At 42.7% G+C, this 20,844-nt stretch overlaps 1 protein-coding gene across 12 annotated transcripts in view; it reads right to left on the minus strand.

Moving 5' to 3' along the window:
* Positions 1 to 20,844, minus strand: part of LOC118511369 — a 183,343-nt gene that overhangs the window by 118,830 nt on the left and 43,669 nt on the right. For all 12 annotated transcript variants that reach the window (XM_036054353.1, XM_036054352.1, XM_036054354.1 and 9 more), the window contains one exon: positions 15,987 to 16,136. In XM_036054353.1, the coding sequence (XP_035910246.1) occupies positions 15,987 to 16,026 (40 nt within the window). In that variant the 5' untranslated portion in view covers positions 16,027 to 16,136. The remainder of the gene's footprint in view (positions 1 to 15,986; positions 16,137 to 20,844) is intronic.

Genomic DNA, 20,844 nt, shown 5'->3' on the forward strand with positions numbered 1-20,844 from the left:
AGCGCGCTACTAATTATGACTTTGTGTGGTTTGCTTTTCTCAATCCCAGGCGCACATCCCAGGCTCATCTCGGCTCAAGACCGGACGCCGGCAGTCGGTTAGTTACCACCCTACTTTAAACACCACCATCGGGAAGTTCCATCCGAGGTTTCCGTGTAGGGACACGCGTCCTGCAAACAAACGACAGCACCCAGAAAGGGAGGGGGATGTCCCGGTTCACCAATCCCTTGGACATGTTTTCTGCTCAATATCGAGCGAGGAAGAAGCGCACTAACCGAAAACACTAAAACTAAGGATTTTCCACAAACATAAACAATAACGTGGAGTAGTTTTGCTAGGATCACGTGGCGGGAATGTGAAACCAGAAGCAGCTCTTATTGTTCCATCCATTGAGATGGTTTACATCAAACGGGAATGCCTTTTTGTATGCAAACGACCAGCTTGAGGATGAGAAAAGCTGTAGCGGGGAAAAAAGGAAGGAGCAAAACCCCAAAACAAGGACACTTGGTCCAACCGTTCGGTTCTCCAGGCCTGTTAAACCAGGCTAAAACATTCGGCTCGTGTACGTTTTGTATCTGTTACAGCAATATCGGAAAGCCAACCACTTCAAAACCAGCACAATAAACCAAGGAAAAAAAGGCACACACACAACTGACCGTTCTGTTTTGGAGCATTGCCTCAGTGAGTCTCATTCTGTGGGACAATGGGGCTGCATTCGGGATGTCCGGTTTTTAACCAAGACCACCACCGTTCCCAAAACGTAAAGGAAATGGAACTTTCCCTAGCTCTCTCTTTCTCCATTGCTGGTTTGGTCAATGTTAAATGTCGTCACTGTACGGCGTGGCTTTTAGGGTGGTGATAAATGGAACGGTGGTTTGTTATTTTATTAATTTGCTAAAAGGCGCATGAAACCACAAATGGCCCGTCGGATAGCAATCGTTGCCTGCTCGTACTATTTTTCAACGTGATTGGTCGTTTGTAAGGTGAGACCTTTATTTAATCTACTCCTACAAAAAATTTAAATATTTTTGGAATAATTGTGATGAAGTATGTGTAATGTTTTTTCATCCTTTTCAACAAAGTTATTTGCACAAGGAAAAGTACGTCATAAAAAGCCACACTGCTTCACATTATCCTTTTTACTTTATTCATTCCTAATTGCCTCATTGAAGAGCCTCAGAAATCTGACCGCAATCATCAATTTAGATGCTAAACATCAGCAGACAAATTAAATAAAAAAAAACAAGCACAAACAAAAACACACATTCACCCCATTCCTCAAAGGGATATCAGTCTGGTACGATCATAAACTGTAATCTCTTTCCATAATTGAGTCACATTAAAAAACTCTTAACGGTCAACCGCACCACGTTCCTCAACGTTCGATAACGCCACGGACGCCAGATCTGTACGCACCGATAGGGTGTGCGGAAATTTATGGCTGACCATTGGCTAATAAATAGAATGCACCATAAATAACCTGAACGACCATTGTGAGGAAGAGCGGCGGAAACTGGGGTTGACAGCCAGGGGAAGATGGTAAAAAAGGGCTAAAGGACACTAGCCGGTAGTGTACGTGCGGTTGAAAATTGAGATGGTGACATTTACGACAATGGCTAATAGAAATTTTATTCTTACTGCTAACTGGAAGCCCGCAAGTGAATGGAACGTCTGCGTAGAGTTGAATATTTAAAGTCTCAACTTAAACTTGATAAGTCAGACTAAGGATTCCTCTTCTTTCTTGGCTTAACGACCTCTTAGGTCATGTCTGCTAGTTTTGGCTTACTAGACTTATGTTACCACATAGTCTTCGCTGCAGTCTTCACTATTGCGGGAACTACAAAGATGAGAATTGAATCCTGGTCCTTCCGTGTGAAGAACGGCGCCGCTGTCGCATCTACCAACACCATAAAGATTTTTGAGATTTAACTTAGGATTTTTGAGTCTATATTTGTCTGCATACAATCGACGTCTTTGGATAGCTTAATTGCTAGTTTGAAGAAAAAAAAGGACAGTTAGATTCATGCCTGTTAGAAAATTATGGGCTGAATGCGTCTAATATAGTTTCAAAATTAATTTTGCAATGATAGTTCCTATATTAGTAACGTTTCGCTAGCTGAGCAGACAGGCTTCGTAAGGCAGTATCGAATATCGAACCCCTTCCAGACCGTCTAACCAGATCCTCTTCCGGCAGGACCTACTATCCAGCCATCTCCAAAGCCAAGTTAAGTTAAGAGAGACAGTTAAGGCAGCTCTCGAATATTTAAAAATACCAAATATTAACCAATAAGGAATTCTTAATCTATATTTTAATCTAAAATAACGGCCAGACCGTATTCCTTAACACTAACCTACAGATAATTCTCCCATCACTTTAGTTGGCAGATATTTCCTCCTCCGAACCGTGCAACGGCATATCATCCGGTTTGGGCTCGGCGGCGTGGCGAGGTGTCCCGTCATGCACAAGCAAAGTCTTGTGCGTAGCAAGAATTTGAAGCTAAAGTCAAAGTAGAATCCCAAGAAGAATCTTAACAGGAGGTTCAGGTTAGGTGACCTGCACTATTTAAGGTATATTCAGGTATCTATAGTTAAATCCAAAGTTTATAAACTACATGTTGAAACTTTATAATCAAAAACTTAACAACATAATATAATGGCTTCAACTGTAATTCTTTGACTTGGTGCTACACGTGGTTGCCAGTTCTGCGAAGGTCTGGAAGGGATTTCAAACACATCCCTACTGTGTGAAAGATTGGTGCCTTTAACACCATATTTTTGAACAGCCCTTCCTAAAAAGAGGTAAAACAGGATACCTGCTAATATCGACGAAATCTGGTTTAAGCAAATAAATTTTGTTAAACTTAACAACATATTCCATTGAATTAAACATTAAGATGTTAATATTCTATTCGCAATCAATACTTTATATCGGATACATTTTAACTCTTTCATTGCTCCTTCTGTTAGAATCATTTCTGCTCCTCTTGCAAACTAAGCTAACATTACCGAAACGTTTCACACTGACAAGATACCCGTAAACATTTGCGAAACCCCAACGCGAAGCCAAGATAAATCTCCCACACCCATTCACCCATATTGCCCAGAAGCCTCCTACCACCGGCTAGGATTGCTTTGTTTATGAGCATCCGCGAAACCAGATGAACCGAATTACATATTTCACTAACGATCCCTAACCGAACGCCAGCAAGCGAGTGCACCCTTCCAAAACGCCACCGGGAAGAAGGCACCGGTGTTTTGTAGATTTGAAATTATTAGCTGCCGTATTTCTTACTTTACACGCACACGCATCTAATCGCACAAATCCCGCCGTTGTGCACCCTTTACGCTACGGGTAAGACAGGGAAATCGGAATAGCCTAGCCGACGATGAGTGGCGTACGCTTGGGAAACCGATTCCGGTGGTGGTGGTTTCCCAACTCGAACACTAGCGCGAAGAAAACCCATCTCAAATTTCACACCATTCCACACCGCAGGAACGCTTTTCGGAAGTTGTGTGGTTCGGATTGTCCCTTGGGGCGGCAGGAACACACTGCTTGATCCTGACATCTCCACACACACACACTCCTATCATAGCTCACGACGACACGACGAAAGACAACAACACTTGGTTGGATTCGCCGACTTGTCACTGTTCTATTTCTTTTTCTTTTCGGATCCTCGCACTCTCTTCCTCGCTGGCTACCGTAAGGCACTGATTCAGTAACTTTGCGGAAAAGTTAATAAAAAATTAACAACTACTCTGGTGAGAGATGCCGAGGCCGGTCCACCGACTAGTACCCGCACAGTAACACAGCAGCGCATACATTAGCGTGCGAACGCCACTCTCTGGTATCGTTCGCGCTTGACAAAATTATCTACTTTCCGTGCCAAAGTTTTCTCCTCAACAGTTTCCGTCAAACGTTGGGTTTGTCGCACGGAAAACCACGGCTGGCGGGTGCGGAGGTTTTTCGGAGGGAAAACCACACCGCGTATAATAAGTTGACACGTTCCGAAGCCGGGGTTTCCAGGGGTTGCCTTGGTTTTCTGCGTGGCAGGCACCAACTACCGGCAGCATTTTTATGGGGTTTGTTTTAAAATCCTGTGTCCTTGTTGGGCCATGTTTTGAGCGAGTGGGCGAAAGAGGATTTATTTCGCACGCCACCACAGTGAAATGGCGCTTTTCTCTGTTAATGATATCAGGTGAAACATGATGAAGGATTCTGATACTACTTATCATTTCTTTTTCCTGTTTTCTCTGCTTGTTTTAATCTTGAGCTTGAGCGTGGGAGATCACTTTTCATTTATTTTTTTCATCTTTTCTTTGTGTTGATGCGTTTGTTGATTCTAGTACTCAAAATACTTAAATTTTTCTTCTTAATTAAGTTTAATTTGCTTCCAACACTTGTTGTCATTTTATATCACAATTTCTTCAAAGATTCTCATGTAATGTTTATATGCCTATCTATTGATCATAAACTGTGTTCCTAACATAATCTTCAGCAACTTACCCTTGAATATAACTAACCCCAACTCTCGAGCACATTCAGCCCACTTACAACCGCATTAACATGTTTACCAATTTGTTACACCCGCGCATCCGAAAGGCGACTACTACTTAAAAAGTAACAAATGTTCAACTCATCAAGATAATCTCTACAATCGCAAAACCACCCGGAGCAACAGCAGCACAACACGATGCTTCACACGCGAAACATGCAATGGGCAAAATTGAAATCGCATACCCAAAATATATGCAATCCCCTAGCTTACCTCAAAACGGTCCACACTCTTGACCTCGGTCGGCACTCGCACTGGGTACAGTGTGCGGTCAGCAAAAATGGAGCAATAAAATGTTAAACATACTGGGTGGCGTTATGTACACTCCACGGGGGGTAGAAAGTGCCATTTATACACCCCCAGGCCCGGGTTTTCTGGGAGCGTAACGGTTGGACAAGGTTTGGAATGGAACAAACACCCACCCGCTGACAGACGATCCGTACCACAAAACGTCACCGTGCCAGGCGTGAACTAACGCGGGTAGAACGTCCGGGACACCACACCACTTTACAGGACTTTCTAACTATTTTCAATAAAATACACATTTTAACAACCCACCTTATGCTACATGGCAAGATTCGTTGCCTCCCCAGCTCGAAAATAGTTGGCCACGCCATCTTCTTTCACGATGGTGGCGAGCGAACCGAATTGGCATGCTTCGGACAGATTAATCTTGTTCAGAAACAGATTGGCTTCAAGGTAAATTGAAAATTTGCGGTGCAATAAAGTCGACAAGTAATGGGTTGCTTTCACGCGCCACATTCAACCGTGTCTGGAGCGTGTGGAGCGTTGCGGTAGAGCTGTCCTGCTTTGATGTCTATGTTTTCTTGTATCGTTTTACTTTGAGGTATTGTGTCTTGTTCATCAGTGGAACTGGAATATAATATCATTTCAACTGATGATGCTTCAATTCACCGTCGTTGGATAGAATTAACGTATTACTGAAAACCCCTTAGTTGATTCAATGCTGACGGATTCTTTCAATATACAATACAAATTGAACGTCATGCAACATATTCCCGGTCAGTGACATTTCTGACAATAGTATCGGCTGACCGATCGGTTGACTGATATAACCTAGCTCTACAGGATATTGAAAAATATAATTCTGATAGTTTATTTAAGTCTTGGCCCTAAAGAGACCTCAAATACTGTCCTGAGAAATCTTAAGAAGTCGCTAGTCTTAATGAGATGCTAAGTCTTAATGAGTGCTTCTAGCACTTACTATAAGGAATACGACAACAAATTTATCAATACAAAACATGTTAAGCGATGGACAACACTATATTTGAAGCCTAACAGGGGCATATAAAGCAATTTGAAACCCTAAACAGAAACCCCTCAGAGATCTGTTATGATTTAAGCAAACTTTAGCCAATATCCGTCAAAAAAAAATATTAAGGTCTCTCTCTCTCTCCCTCTCTCTCTCTCTCTCTCTCTCTTTTCCTCCCTTATGGACTAACGATCTGGTAGAGTCATCTCTACTAGTTCGAGCTTACTAGGCTTAAAGATACCTCTTTATTGGATAGTCAGTCCTCACAAAGGGCCGAATGGGATTTGAACCCCAGTCCTGTTGTATCACCCCTGGATATTAAGGTCATCTTCTTCTTCCTAGGCAATCCAACCTCAAACGGTCTCGGTGTTCGGTTTCGTTCTCTCAATGACTTGATTTTACCATTAGCTTATAATAATCAAGTCCTGCGTGCGGGATAGCGGTCCAGATGGGATTTGAACCCCGGTCCTGCCGTATGAAGACCGGCGCCGTTATCTTATCTACCACCGGACCGCCCCATTAAGCTCTTAATGGTGATAAATCCAGAACTTTTGACCAAGCACAAGATTACTTCGTAAGGACTACCAACAAACAATCGTAGACTTCAAAGCGCTGTTTGGAATTTAAGAATGGTTTAAAGGTGGATTCAAAACTAAGTACGTCAATCTTTAGCTACTCTCACGGTCTATTCTTAGAATAAAATTGTTGTAATCTTTTACAACCAGGAATTAAAGGAGTGATTTAAGTGTGTTTACATCGTTTCTCAGTCCCACCAAATGACAAGCGCCCGCTGAATCAAGCATCGTCACTGATTTTTTAAGAGTTTTTAAAGAACTGTTGAACATTTAAGGCATAGTTCCGAGAAACTCCCTTTTTCATCATTTAATGACAAAACAATACACCTCCTTATCATACTCGTATAAGCGATTTCGGCTCGGTCATCAATCCCCATCACCCCATTTGCAGCGTTCGCGTCTTCACACCTTCAATCAACGGGCGATTCGGCTGAAAAGATTAGCTACTCAAATGAAACTCTAACCAATCCTTAATTCTCGGAAGCAATTCACACGCCACACCAACCCAAGATAAGCTTCCCCATTCCCCAATTTGTATCCTTCGATTTCTCCAGGGTGTGCGAAACAATCCATCGGTAGCTCGATCCAACCGCCCAAGCGTCAAGCACGCCAAAAGGGGTTGAGCGTATTATGTTCCAATAATTATTCATCATCATTAGTGCATTAATTGATTGATGCCCTCGGACCCCTCGAGAGTGTTCAATGCAAGCGAAATGCACTTGCAACTCGGGGCACACAAAACCCACTACAATCGAATGGACACCATTCACAGTTTCTAGCTTTGCGTGACCTGAAATTGTTATGTGTGTGTGAACGTGAATACTTGAATGTTTGCAGTAATTGTGCCAATTGAAGGCGCCACTACCCCTCCCGGGATGGAACGTCTTGGCGAACGCTTCCAGAACTTCCCGGCAACGGAAGCAACCCAAAAACCACAAACCTGTCGTGAGTGAAACCGATTCCGTGCAATTTCCTACCGATTATTTATGGTAGCGAAACGAAAAGCCCAGCACACAGAACTTGCCCAAACGAAGTCATCACCCGTAAACGCACCTCGTAGCCTCCTCATCCACCGAGCAGCCGTGGTGTACCGTGGGAGAAAATCGAACCTTTCGCGCTTTCGAGAAGAACCGGCCGCCCGCCAAGGCCCGATAACGAGAGGCGCAAATATGCCAATTGGAAAATGGAACGATAAATAATACAGCCATAAGTACCTGTTGTTGTTTATGTGCTTCGACGTTATTTGTCTTCAGGCTCACCGGCCCGCGTGCACACACACACACACACCCATCGCCATCCCTTCCACCCTAACCATGGATCGACCGGGCGCTTCCGCTTCCGGCACAACGATCCGAAAGTTGCTCACATTTCCGGTACCTTTCACTCGGCGATTGTTTCTGCCCAACCACCGCTTCTTCCTGCGACCCTAAGGAGGTGCTTAGGATTTTGATTCCTTTTCAAGGATCGGACAACAGCCAGACAGCTTTGAGGGGAGATTCGGGCTTAGAGGTTTACGCCCGGTAATAGGCAAAGGCACGGCTTACCATTATTGGCAAAACCCAGTAATCGCACGTCCTTCAGCCCTTCGGCTTCCCGGGGAAAGGATATTGGAGGCTCGTATTACAACAGCTCGACTGCTGGCAGACCCTTAGCGAACGAGGCAAGTTTCGGTAGGATTGCGATCTATTTCTTCCGTTTACACGCATACACACAAATGCACAAACGATGTAGGATAATTTTACGCGTGCAACCTTCCCTTGCCAAGTGCTCTAGCCCGATGACAACGATGTTCTGGGGGAATTGGAATCTGTGCGTGTGTGTGCGCGCTCTACTGTCGAACTGAGCCGTATGCATAAATAAATTAAATCAAACTCAGGCGCTCAACATCCCGGATAAAACCTGGGAAGCTAGATGTCGGGGCTCATAATAAATCAATACAAGTCCCCTTTCCCCAAGGGAATGTAGGGAGAGGACCGGTGGATAGGGAGCGACGCCGGTGGTGTGTCATCGGTGTGGTTAAGTGATTTATCATTTGTTGAATCGGTTCAATTTATGTACATATTTCACCATTTTCGAACGGCAGTTAGCAAAGCGGAGATTTTACGCTTTCTTTGCAGTTTCGGGAAGGTTATGGTTATGTGACCTTCGTTCAAGGTTGTTACGGGAGTAAACCTGTACCGGGAGTTTCATCTGGTTATAAATAACCAGGGTGTTTTTAATCGAACTTGGAAAGCAAACAAATGCTTTAAGTGAAAGAATTCTTTTTTATACAATAAATACGATAAGGCCTAAGCATGACTTCATTAATACTATACTTTAATATTTAAAAGATCCTTTTTAAAAACGTTTTTATTCCATCAAATTGGTTTAAGCTTACCTCATATTTGATCTTATTTCAAGATATTTGTTAAGTTAATTTTGGAAGTGTTTTATTTTTATACACCATGAATAACAAACTGTTCATCACTCTTGTTCAAGGGCCAAGCATCATAATCCAGACGTGTTACTTTGAAGCTAGAAATTCACACGCGTTAGGATTTCTGTGATTATCTTGTAAAATGTAATAAAATAACTTCCAATATCATACAAATTCAAATCTACGTGATCATCTCATTATTCAAGCAATACATCTACAAATCTTCCTATTCAGTCTTGATAATCCATACCGAATAAAACTTTATCAACTTTATAACCTCTGCAAAGCAATATTGTGTACACCTATTGCATACACTGAAACTCCTCCATAGGGCATCCGAACATAATCCCAAAGACTACTTACGGGGCTGATCATGATAACTCCAGTCAATAAATCGTTAGTAATCCCGTATGCCAATCATCGACGCCATCAAACTCACCAACGACTGCTCATTACAGCAGATCCTTTCCATTGCAATCCTTCGTCCTTTTGCCAGGCACCGTTGAAATGGGCTGAAAGCTCCACCACTCTGCAACCAGCGCTATACAACCGATCAAAGCCGTCCCTGTTGCATTACAGCAGCGTACCGAAACCCATATAGCATACCACATCGTATTTTGACTTACCTCACGCTCCCTCGATCAACCCTCCACGATCCCGCTTCTTCACGGGTCGTGTGAGCCTTCCAGCAACAGCAGCAAAAATATCCCACAAGGCCAGAAAAGCCCACGGGATACCGAAAAAGCCTTCGCCACCCAAACGCGCCTGAGGGCCGGTGGCCGGAAGCAAACACACCATCAAAGTGCATAATAAATCATGCTCAAACCCAACACTCACACCATTCTCACCGTTCGGGCGCTTCAGTCGATTCGGCCGGTAGAGAATATTCGACATTTTACCCAATTCCTTGAAGTTGAAGCACTGGTCTCGGAACAGCTCGTCGACTATTTGCTTTTCTGGTGTGTTCGAGCCGTGGCATGCAGCATGAGCCGCGTACCCGTTGGCCGCTTTCCAAATGAATCAATACCGAGGTGTTCGGTAAAATCCCATCCACCTACTGCCGATTTCCCAGAATCGACCAACATGGATCTGCAAAACTGCTTCCCCCATGCGCGGTTAAGCGAAGCAGGTTCAAGAGCGGACTCAGAAATCAAGTGTTACAACATTTACAACATCCTGTTCCCGACCCTCGCCACCGTCAAGGTCCCTTTCCATTCGTAGTCACTCGATTGGTAACCGGCTAAACAAACTGACACCAGCAGCAAAAGTGTTGGATCGACATGCTTACCAGCAGGTTCTGGGATTCCAGCAAATGATGTTCCGTTTCGGTGACGGCGGTGGACTGCTGTGAACTCCCCTGTCGGCGGGAAAGCGGGAAATTCCATGCCCGTTTTTTTGACATTGGAATCGGAAATTCCAATTCCAATTGAACTTCCAAGCGCTGGAATGCAGCGTTGGTGTCGCATCGACGGGCGTTCCGTGAGGGTGGTTAGGAAGGATGGTTTTTTTGATTTTGGTTCGCCGTCAAGAGTCAAGAGTCTTTTCCGTTCCTCGAGCGTGAGCATTTTCCCATCGGGACTTACCTAACCTCACAAGTGTTCGTGATGCGGTGTGATAGGGAAAATAAATGTAAATGGTTTCTTGTAACCGACTCTTTTTTTTTCTTCAAGCTGGAAAGTGCCTTTGAGCGGTAAGGAAATCTCTTTTTTAAATCCTCATTTTCCTGCTTAAAAACAGATTTAGACTATCGAATGTCAATTCAGCTTCTCCTTCTACTACTACTGCTCTACTATGCTGTCGATTCATGTGATGCTCTGGACTATTTGAAGGCAAATTTTACTAATTTACTGAAATATCCATACAAGAAAAGTCCATAAAGTGTTCTCTTCAAGAATAAATATACTTTTGAGAGACCTATAATCAGCCATTAGAAGCCATCACTATTCCTTTTCCCTTACCTAAAACTCTCTCCAGAAATTTATGGCGATCCGTTCCAACCGCAAGAACTGCAATAGGTAAGTACCAATTTAAAAATCTTGTGTGAAATCATTTCAACCCCACTTTGTGTTGGGTTTTAATGCCCCGTAAAGTCGCTAACAGTAAAGCAAACATATCGAAATGAATTTCTTTGTCGGAAAAACTAAAAAAGCCCAACAGTCCTCACCCATGTGCTGGTCCACAACTGCCAAAGCCAACTTACTGCGTCGCACTGTGTTACGAAAAACGGATTTCCTAGTGTTCATTACGATGATGTACGACGCATGACAGGGAGTCATTTATAAGAGCAGGAACAAAAAACATAACCCACCCCCGAACACGATTTCTTGATGCTTTCCTGGAGCAGCTCAACGGGAAGCAGCTGGGAGTAGTTCGTTCGCTTTTTCCAACACCGCAAACTCCCGAGTCGGCTGTGATGGATAGCGTCATGGCACGAGCTGGCCCCGCTAACAGGCTGGATAGAGGAAGTGTGAACAACGGAAGGACATATGTAAGATGGTGGAAAATTAGCTCGACACTGGCAAAACGGAAGAAACACTGTTTCATTTGCAGTTTTGAATGTTATGGAGGAAACCAACAAACGAAATAAAATCCAACCCATGCTTAAAACTGGAAATTAAACAAATATCAACATCGGACGGTTGTCTTCAAATTCTAGCAATAACTTTACGACTGCTTCACGTCGACCCGCTGCCATATCAAACAATCTGGCAATGGTCACGAACCTGTATCGCTCACCCGGCACCGCAGTTCCGTTTCCGTTGTTCCATTTAATGGAGAGGAAAACAAAAGAAAAACACACATCCTATCAGCTGGCTTTGATCTCGCACATTCACTATTTCACACCCCATTACAGCAGCACCATGAATACACGTATACGTATGTTTGTCTGTGTGTGTGTGCTCGAGCAAGTAATTTGAGCGAATGTTTTTTTTTTTGCACAAAACTGAACAGCTTTTCTTCGCCACCCTGAAGCGGAGCAGCCCCCCCAACGGAAAGCACAGCGAAAAGCCACGCTTCAAACGCAACCCAAACGGACGAGATTTACGGATATTTTTATCATCCGAATTCCACTTCAGAAAATTAACTTCTTTTATGAGGCTCTTAAAAAAATAGCGTTACAGCGTTACGGCCGAGGGTGAGAAGAAAACGATTCCGGGAACGACAAAAGCCATAGACAATCTAAGTATCAGTGTGTGTGTCTCTGTGCGTGTATTTCTTGGATGAGAAAACCCAGGAAAAGAAGCCAAAGTCGACGTAACGAGCATTTTGGTGCGAAAGGAAAAGATGGAAAACTTTACTAATCCGGTTCAGGCTGGGGAGAAAAACCTCCTTATCCACACGGACTGATACTAATACCCGAAAAGAATGGAACGATTGTTAGCGACTACGAAAGGGCGAATGAGTGAACGGCGCTACAAAAAGCATGCTGGCAAACCGGCAGTTTCCCTCCAGGCTATTCCAGACGATTCCGGAGATATTGTTTCTGGCGCGAGGAAGAATAATACGGACAAAGTGTAAAGTGGAAAATTCTTCAAATGACTTGAGTCTTTTTCACTCTTTTTTTTTTTTTGTTGAGTAAGTGTTTGCAATTTTCCTACTCTCGTTAGTTGGGTAGTATTCGTATGGGAACGAAACTTGCTTGATTTACTCTCCCTAATTCCCGACTTCAAATCGGCACTACTATAAGCATCACGGCCGTGCATTATTCTTGCACCCATCAATGAGCAGAGGGTTATAAAATACACACCGAATCTACCGGAGGCTTCTTGCCGGTATCGCAAAAGTCATCATTTCTCTGACAGAAGCGTCCCAGGGAAATATATAGAGTCTAGACTCCTGAAGCATCCGGATAGTTGTCGTGCTTCTAGGTTCAAACTAAGGTTCCTTTTTTGTCTTCATTTCTAATTGAGCACGGGAAGAGCATCGAATGAGGTTTCCCTTTCAAACAATAGAAATGTGCGCACACACACACAGACTCGGTTCGCAAACATTCGACTCCATTATTCCTTCCCTCACGATTGATACACCCCCATCAGGACGAAAGCGATTGTCGTCGTTGTCGTTATCATGGACTTTGTCTTCGAGACATCAAGACATCTCGTGTTGGTCGTGTTTCCTCGGCGAACGGCGAACGGATGCTTCCCAGAAACACCACAAATCGTTGAGCTATTTTCTTATGCACACACACACAGACACACACACAACGTTATAGACAGAGTTAAGAGGGTAATGAATCGTGGAGTGAGGTGAGATTAAACGGCCAATATGCCATCCGGATCACGGATGCTCTTCCGGGATGCTCGTTTAACGGACTAATCGCAAACGTCAACCGGGGAGAGTACGACCGTACTGCTCGCTGCTCCAGCTCGTTGGCATTAAATTGGGCGTAAGTAATGGAATCAATCATTCTCGATTCCAGCGATTCCAGAAACAAACGGAAAACGACGTTCGTAAACGATTACGCTCACGCATTGCTGAATTTTGTTTTGGGGGGTTTTTGAGGTAGCAAGACGATTTCTTCCACAAGTAGTACATGCTTGCTGAAGTCACATTTTTGATTGCATAAATAATTGAGAATTTTCTTCTTCTTTGGCACTTCTTCCTCGAGAAGGTCTGGGCGAGAATCGTTACTAGGTCCTAAGGTCCGTAAGTCCTCTTGCTTGTTATCTCATCTTACTTATATCCACACTACAAATAATGCTACCAAGTAGTGATGGAAAAATTAATCAAAGTGGGGATTCAAATCTTTAAATCGATTCTCAGTCGAATCCCATTCGAATCCCAATCGAATCTCAATTGATTCCTAATCGGATTTCGATCGGTCTTGAATCCTTATCGAGTCCGAATTGGATACGGCTCAATATCGAATCCAAATTGGATTTAACCCAACTGAATCTGGCTTGGAGTGGAATCCGTCATTTAGGTTCCAATCCGATTAAATTCTTTCTAGTGAATGGTGCTTTGAATCCTCCCAATCCCAAATCTACCTACACTACTACAAAGGTCCTTCATCTTCATTCATTTATTTAATAATAAATTGATATTAACTGGTAGCAACTCTCAGCCGAACAAAAATATTTCAAAAGACCCTATGCTCCAACTCAAAAACCGGTGCTATTTTAATTATTTCCATTCTACAAAAATCGATTTATGACTTTTTGCTTCAAGAGGGTGACCCTGAGAGGGCGTCTTGCAACAAATGCAATTGCATTTCCCAAACTCTCTCTCTCTCCCTCTCTCATTCTCCCTCACGCAAACATATAAGTACAGGGCAAACACACGGAACAACAACTTTTTCGGCAAAATTAGATTGCTTTTGCAGAAATGCTGAAAACAAACTACTCACAACAAAACAAACCCCCCCGCCCAACAACAGCATAATAGGCAACTTTAAATAAGTTCCACCATATTTCCTTCTTGCCTCTTGGGTTCCGCTTCCCGCGGAAATGCCTTAAGCTGTGTGTTTTCCGTGCTTGTTTCTTTTTTTTTCCTACACAGCGCTAACTACAACTAATGACAATTGTTTTGCATTTTCCGTCATTTTTCATTCCCTTATTTTCTTACTTCCCCCTTCCTTTTCCCTTTCACCCCCACACACTCTTAAATGAGGGGTTTCCTTCAAGTTTTGAACCACCCGCTACCCAGACTCCCACAATTTCATTTCGTTCAGGTTTATTCGTTTTATTTTAGCACTTTTGCGTGCACTTTTCACCGTCGGTTGCTTGCTTTCCACGCGGATAGCCGTTTGGCCGTTTAATATTTTTAAGCTGTTTCCGTGCTTCTGTCTGGGGCAGATCGCGCAAAGGTGGCACCGTGAAGAAGAAGAAAGCAGTTAAAAACGTGCCGCTTCGTGTGCCGAGCGTGTGTGTGTGTGGGTGAGTGCATCCAACCCACTTTTGTAAGTAATTTACGATGCATTTACCACAAGCATCGAGCCAGGCGGGAGGACGTGTGGAACACATACCAGGCGAGGAAGGTAACATTTGTGTGAGCATTACATCGTGGCCGTACGTGCAAATGCGGTACACGTATGGTTTGTTGGTTTTTTTTTTCTTTTTCTTTGCGGAAAATAACAACAGCAAGATGGCGACGGGCATGGGCACACTCTGTTTACTTAAACCTCCACCAAGATGTCTACACCCGTGAGGTGTACGTGAGCAAACTAGGTTAGTGGAAAAGTTGCACTCGGTAGCAGTAAAACTTTCAAGCCGTGTTTGCAGATTACGACTGAGCTGCTTTAATAAATAAAAAATAAACAAATAAAAAAACAATGTAAAGGATGGTGAGAACGGAACCTTTGGAAACTTTGTTGCTAATTACAGGGTAATTGAGATCGATTTTTCAAATTATCTTTCCACTTTGTTATAACGAAAAATAGCTAGTACTCATTCAATCCTGTTCTAAAAATTATTAAGGGCAAGCAAGATTTACTGAAACAACTATTTCCTCGTAGTAAAATATTCAAACATCCGTTTCGATCACTCAAAGCAGTAAATTAATAATCATAAATTACTCAAAACTCATCAAATCCCCAATACATCAGCAACAATTTTCGGTACAGGAAATTGACATTCTCACAAAACCGTCACACACAATCACACACTATCAAGCACGCAATAATCGATGAAATCGTTGACTTCAATGACTGGTCATTTGTTAAACATTCCTACAGCCTCTCCCTCTTCCTCTGTCCTCTGCCCCCGCCATGTCTAATTATAAACAACACCTCATCACAAAATGGGCCACGAAGCAGCCCCACCAAATCACCCACCCAAAAACACACACACACACACACCCGGGAGATTGATGGTGGAGTGTGTAAACAAGCACAAATCAACCGCGCCCAGTACTGGGTCGAGCATGTTGCTCCACAAATCTGGCACAAATGGTCGTAAAATTTCTTCACCGCCATAAATTCGTAAACAATTTACTGGATTTTTGGCCCCACTACTTCGGGAAAAATGGAATGCACGCACCGTTCGTTGTTTACGTGTTGTTTATCGAGAATGGTTTGATTTAGGTTGTCATTTTACACTGGGTGCAAATTTTTTATCCCAAGCAAAATGGGTTCCTAGATCACACTTTGCTGCTTTAAAGTGATATAATAGAGCTCTGTGTAAATTTGTTTTGTGGAATGGAAAACAATTAACCGGGTGACTACTTACGTATCTGAAGACTTAGACAGTACACAGCTTGTGACGTCATCGCTGGACGCCAGACGTTCTTCTACTTGATTGACGGATGTTGAAGCAAATTGACATTCATCTTCTTGCACTGATTATACGTAGATTAGCATGTGGCTTGTGGCGTGTTCGCTGAAAATAGAGGAATAGAAATGAAAACAAAAGCATTAAAATCATTATTATATTCTCAAATATGTTTATGCAGCTGTAAATTGTTCAGTTCAGTTGCCCAGATTTTCTTGTCCGGTCCAGTTTTTAAACTACTGCATCCACCAAGGCGGTTCCTTCGTAGTAAGGACGGACTATCCAGCAACGTGGTATCTTTAAGCCTAGCCAGTCGTTAGGCCAAAGAAGAAGATCTAACAAGGCGTGTACTCCATACGCGACCATAGACGATGATCTATGTCTTGGTATTCAAGGCCACAGTCACATGCTTGAGAGTCAAGCTACATACGTTGGAGATGCTCGCCCAACACAAAATGAGTAAGGCTAAGCCTGGACAACATTCGAATGAACGGACGTTCTCCTGCTATGTCATTGAACCAAGACTTCAATAAAACTTTCTTCCTGCATGATTGAATATCGAATCCTTCCAAGATCATCTATCTCCTTCGGATGGGAAATGTCACCTTGAAGAGAAATTATTAAACGTTTTGGGCCAATCGATTATCATTGCCTAGAATACCAGACCATTAATATATCATTCTCGAAACAGTCTCTGAATATTTGAAATCATTGAAACAATATTCAATAATTTAATATATTCCTAGCTTTATGGCGAAGTTTGCCAAGTACTCCAAAATCTTTGACGTGTTCCGATCCGGAACATTTGAGCCTAAATTTGACCATTCTTTGATTTCTTCATCTAACAAGGTATCTGTGCTGAATCGGGAACTGTCAGACCCTGGTAACTTAGCAAAATTTATCCGACAATTTAACTGGTGTTTTTCAACCCACCGACAATATCAAACGATCCAGATAAAATTCTATTACTTCATACACGCAGCAATACCATCGCGAGAGTGTGCAGAGAAATTACAAGGTCAAATTTCATTTTCTAAATAGCATGCAACATAATTCCATCCCCAATTTCCTAGAACGCATTACCATAATAATTTAGATTATTTTCCACCACCATCTTATCTCCCGCCTGTGCGTGCCGGTACACATCTCCATTGAACAATCCTTTACCCATTGCCCGTAAGCAGTACGCCAAAAGGTCCGAAAAGGGAAACTCCTCCTTCAGCCCTTCAGACGAGGAACAAAAGGTTTTAAAATTGCTCCGGTAAGCCATTTCCTTGTCGTTTCCGTACCCTTGGGGTTTTTTTTTTTTCTTATTTCGTTTCTGGTACCTTTCGACCGCAAAAATCTTTTATTGGTTTAACCTTCATTTTTCTTCCAGCCCGTCTGACGATCTTTGACCAACAGCAACAAGAAAGTTCATTGTCTTGCCAATAGCGAGAGCGTGTGGCTAGTGCAGGGAAAGAAACACAAAGCCACCACCCGCAATTCTTTTTGATAAAACGATAACCCCAAAAAAAGGTAACATTTTCCTTGCTCGTATTCATTGCTCTATTGAAAAGCATCAAGAGGCAAAAACCAACCCCTTCGCTTGACTTGGTATCATCATTTATAGGAGACCTTTTTTCACTGATATGATTATTTAAGGGCAGCACACGTATGAGGTCTGCCTTTTTGCAACCCGCAAGTAGGTTGATTGTGAGTACATATGCTCCACACGGTGGTTACACACGACCGCGAAAAATCATAATCCCACATTCATTCCATTATGTTTGCAGGACGATGAATCGCTTTCTTCAAGTGCTTTTCTTTCACACACAAGCACAAAAATAATCCTCAGAAAAACGGGACACAACTCGCAACTCCCACTCCACAAATCACATTCCACATCACTTGCCGGTTGTACGATTGTAACTTCCTCAGTGTTCGCGATGTTCAACAAATGCATGAATAATAAATAACTTAAAAGATCATCATTATAACCGCCGGAAACTGTCGGGAGACAGATAGAGGTTCGATCGAGGAGCGAGTGAAAAAAAGCACACGGTAAGCAAACCAACTCAGTTAGTCCTAGTGAGTCGCGGGGTTGGAGGGTTGGGTTGGGGGCCCCTGGTGGGACGCGGTGAGGGTGGGAGGGTTGAATAAAAGGAAAATCCCACCCACTCAACTTCCGTCCCCAGTTTTTTCCCAACCCAAGACGGTAAGCTTTCTAACTTTGCTAACGCGTTTTGGGCATAAATTTGCTTTTTTATCGTTTTTTTTTCTTTCTCTCTCTCTCTCGCTTCATTTTCTTTTTCTATTGTACAACCGGTAAAAACTCCATAGATGAACGGCAATGGAGCTCAGCTGTGACGAGACGAGGCGACCATTTTGATGACAGACCACAGGCCACGGGACCACGTGTCCCGTGAACACGGTCGGTGCAGAAAGGTGTAAACGTGATCACACAATCCACCTAGGCCGCCGATTCCGAATGATTTATCACAAAACGAACGAAGTATGGGGGTAGGAATTTTCTTTCAAGTTTGAGCAGGAAAAGTTTTTAATTGAATCAATTTAAAAGGTTGCAAAGATTGGGGCTGGAGCTGGGTATGAGAAATTAAATGTTTGACATGATTTAAATAAGTGCAATTGGTTGAATGGAAACAAAAAAAAAAAGCTTAGGTTTTTGAAGATGAGAAATGAATTTATATAACATTATTTTAATTGTAAAACAAATTTAAGAAACTTTAAAAACATAACTTTCAATTGATGGCATGCTAAACTTCGTTTAGATTGAGCTCTTTGATATTTGTAATCATTCTTTAAAGTTCTCCCTACAGTAAATCTTCCTTCATGACTATCTCGAAGCATGCAAACACAATATTTTCTTGAGAAAATATTGCTCGCCGAAATTTCCCAGACAACCGTTACGACCATTTAATGCAAATCATTAATCAAAAAACTTGTTTGCTTTTTCACCTTGGCGTTACCAACAAAACCCCCGCCAATCTGGCACATCTTCAATCAGTGCGGGAAAACAATTGAATGCCACAATCATCGTAAGAACCGTAGCTCAAAACTCTAGGCCACTCATCCAACCCGGCCCAGCCAGCCATCGATTTGCTGTTCAGCAAAGACGCCTTAGCACAAGCCGCCCTAGATACGATAAAAATTGGTCAATAAAGCGGAACTTGGAAGCTCTTGTGGCAGGGGATGAGCCGTGCACACACTTTCAGTTTCCCACTTGATGGAAAGCTGCTTTTCCGAAGCCTTGATGCGAGCGAAGAAATCAAGCTTGTGTCAGCAGCGGGAATCAACCAACAAAAAAACACGTCGCTCCCAGAAAGAAGAAATCATATTTCTTCGCCCTGCAAGCATCAGACGATGATATCTCCAATCAGCAGGAAACAGGTTTTGCCCCTTGCCAAGACTATCGCTCATCGGTTGACAACGTACCGAATGGAAACCTGACTGACTGTCTGTCTGTCTGTTTGTGTGTGCCGGTGAGTGAGTGAGTGTAAGTAAGTGTATCCAAAATGCGAAGTGGAATAAAAAAACTTTCCCACCCCACGCTATAAAAACCACTCCCCCCCCCCCCATCTATCCCAATTTTTCCATTCTTCTGGATGCAGCAGCTTTCCATTCCTATTCGCGCACGGCCAACAAAACAGAAGAACTTTGTCAGATAACTTTTCAACTTTGTCATAAATTTGAAGCCCAAAACGAGGCTTCCTTTCGCGCCCCACGAAAGAAGAACCATCGCCCCTTCGCTGCTCCTTCCTGCCCCTCCCTAGCTCATAAGAATGATTAACGGCCCTTACAAAACCGTACCCTTGTAAAGTCGGTTTTGTTTCTCCAAAAAGTCGCCGGCATGCAAAAGAGAATGCCCGGCCTCGTAGACGAACGATGAATGCACAGGATTTTTGTTCGGGTGTTTTTTTTTTTTTTGGGGGGGAATTAAGTAAGTAACAAAAACCGTTTCTGCACAAAGAACTGTTACCGTAGTAAGATGGTGGATAGCTATGAGATAAGTGGAGCAAAAAGGGAGAAAAAACAAATCCTCCCCTCGATGGTGATGCAAACATTTTATGCTGCTACCTTACGGTTCAGTTTGAACGGCGGCTCGCTGCTACGGGGCTGCTGGTTTATACAGCCACGACTCATTTATTAGCATGAGAAAACCAAGCGCCAGATAATGGGATAGAAACATGTTTCTCTTTTTAAACGTATTTATGCTAATTAGTAATTAATCGAGTTTAGTTTGCTTAATTTTGATTTGCTTTAAATCTGGTGTAGTGAGAAACAACGTAAAATTGTTTAGCGTTTCAGCAAAAAGAGACGAGCAAATATATGCATCTTTGAAAGTTTTTTCAAAGTTATTTCAACTGTAACACAGAGCTGAACAATATTGTAAGGGCGGTGACTTATGATGAATTAAGAAAATACTTGAGATTAATCCGTAGTTAAGGCAAAGGTTGTTCTAATATTTGCCCATTTTTCCATAAAACTTTTTAATACAAACCTTTCATAATGTCAGACCAGTGGGTAGCAGCACCGGTACCTTCTTAAGACAGAACCGGGTATAAAATCCCGTCCGGACAGCCTGCCTGTTTGTAGGACTAATGTTTCAGCCAAAAATAGAATAAAGTCGAGAGAAACCAGTAAGGCAGGCCCAGACCTTAAGATCTTAAGACCATTTGAGTTTTTAGAGCCACAAAGGAAAAAAATTCTTCAAAAAACATTTTTTGTTGTTTGGGCATTTCGTTATTCCACATTCCATCAGATAAACGATTGTTAGGTCGTTTTTATTTTAATTTCAGGTTTTTGCTTCTTATTT

The sequence above is a fragment of the Anopheles stephensi genome, chromosome 3, assembly GCF_013141755.1.
Source record: "Anopheles stephensi strain Indian chromosome 3, UCI_ANSTEP_V1.0, whole genome shotgun sequence".
Classification (NCBI taxonomy): Eukaryota; Metazoa; Arthropoda; class Insecta; order Diptera; family Culicidae; genus Anopheles; species Anopheles stephensi.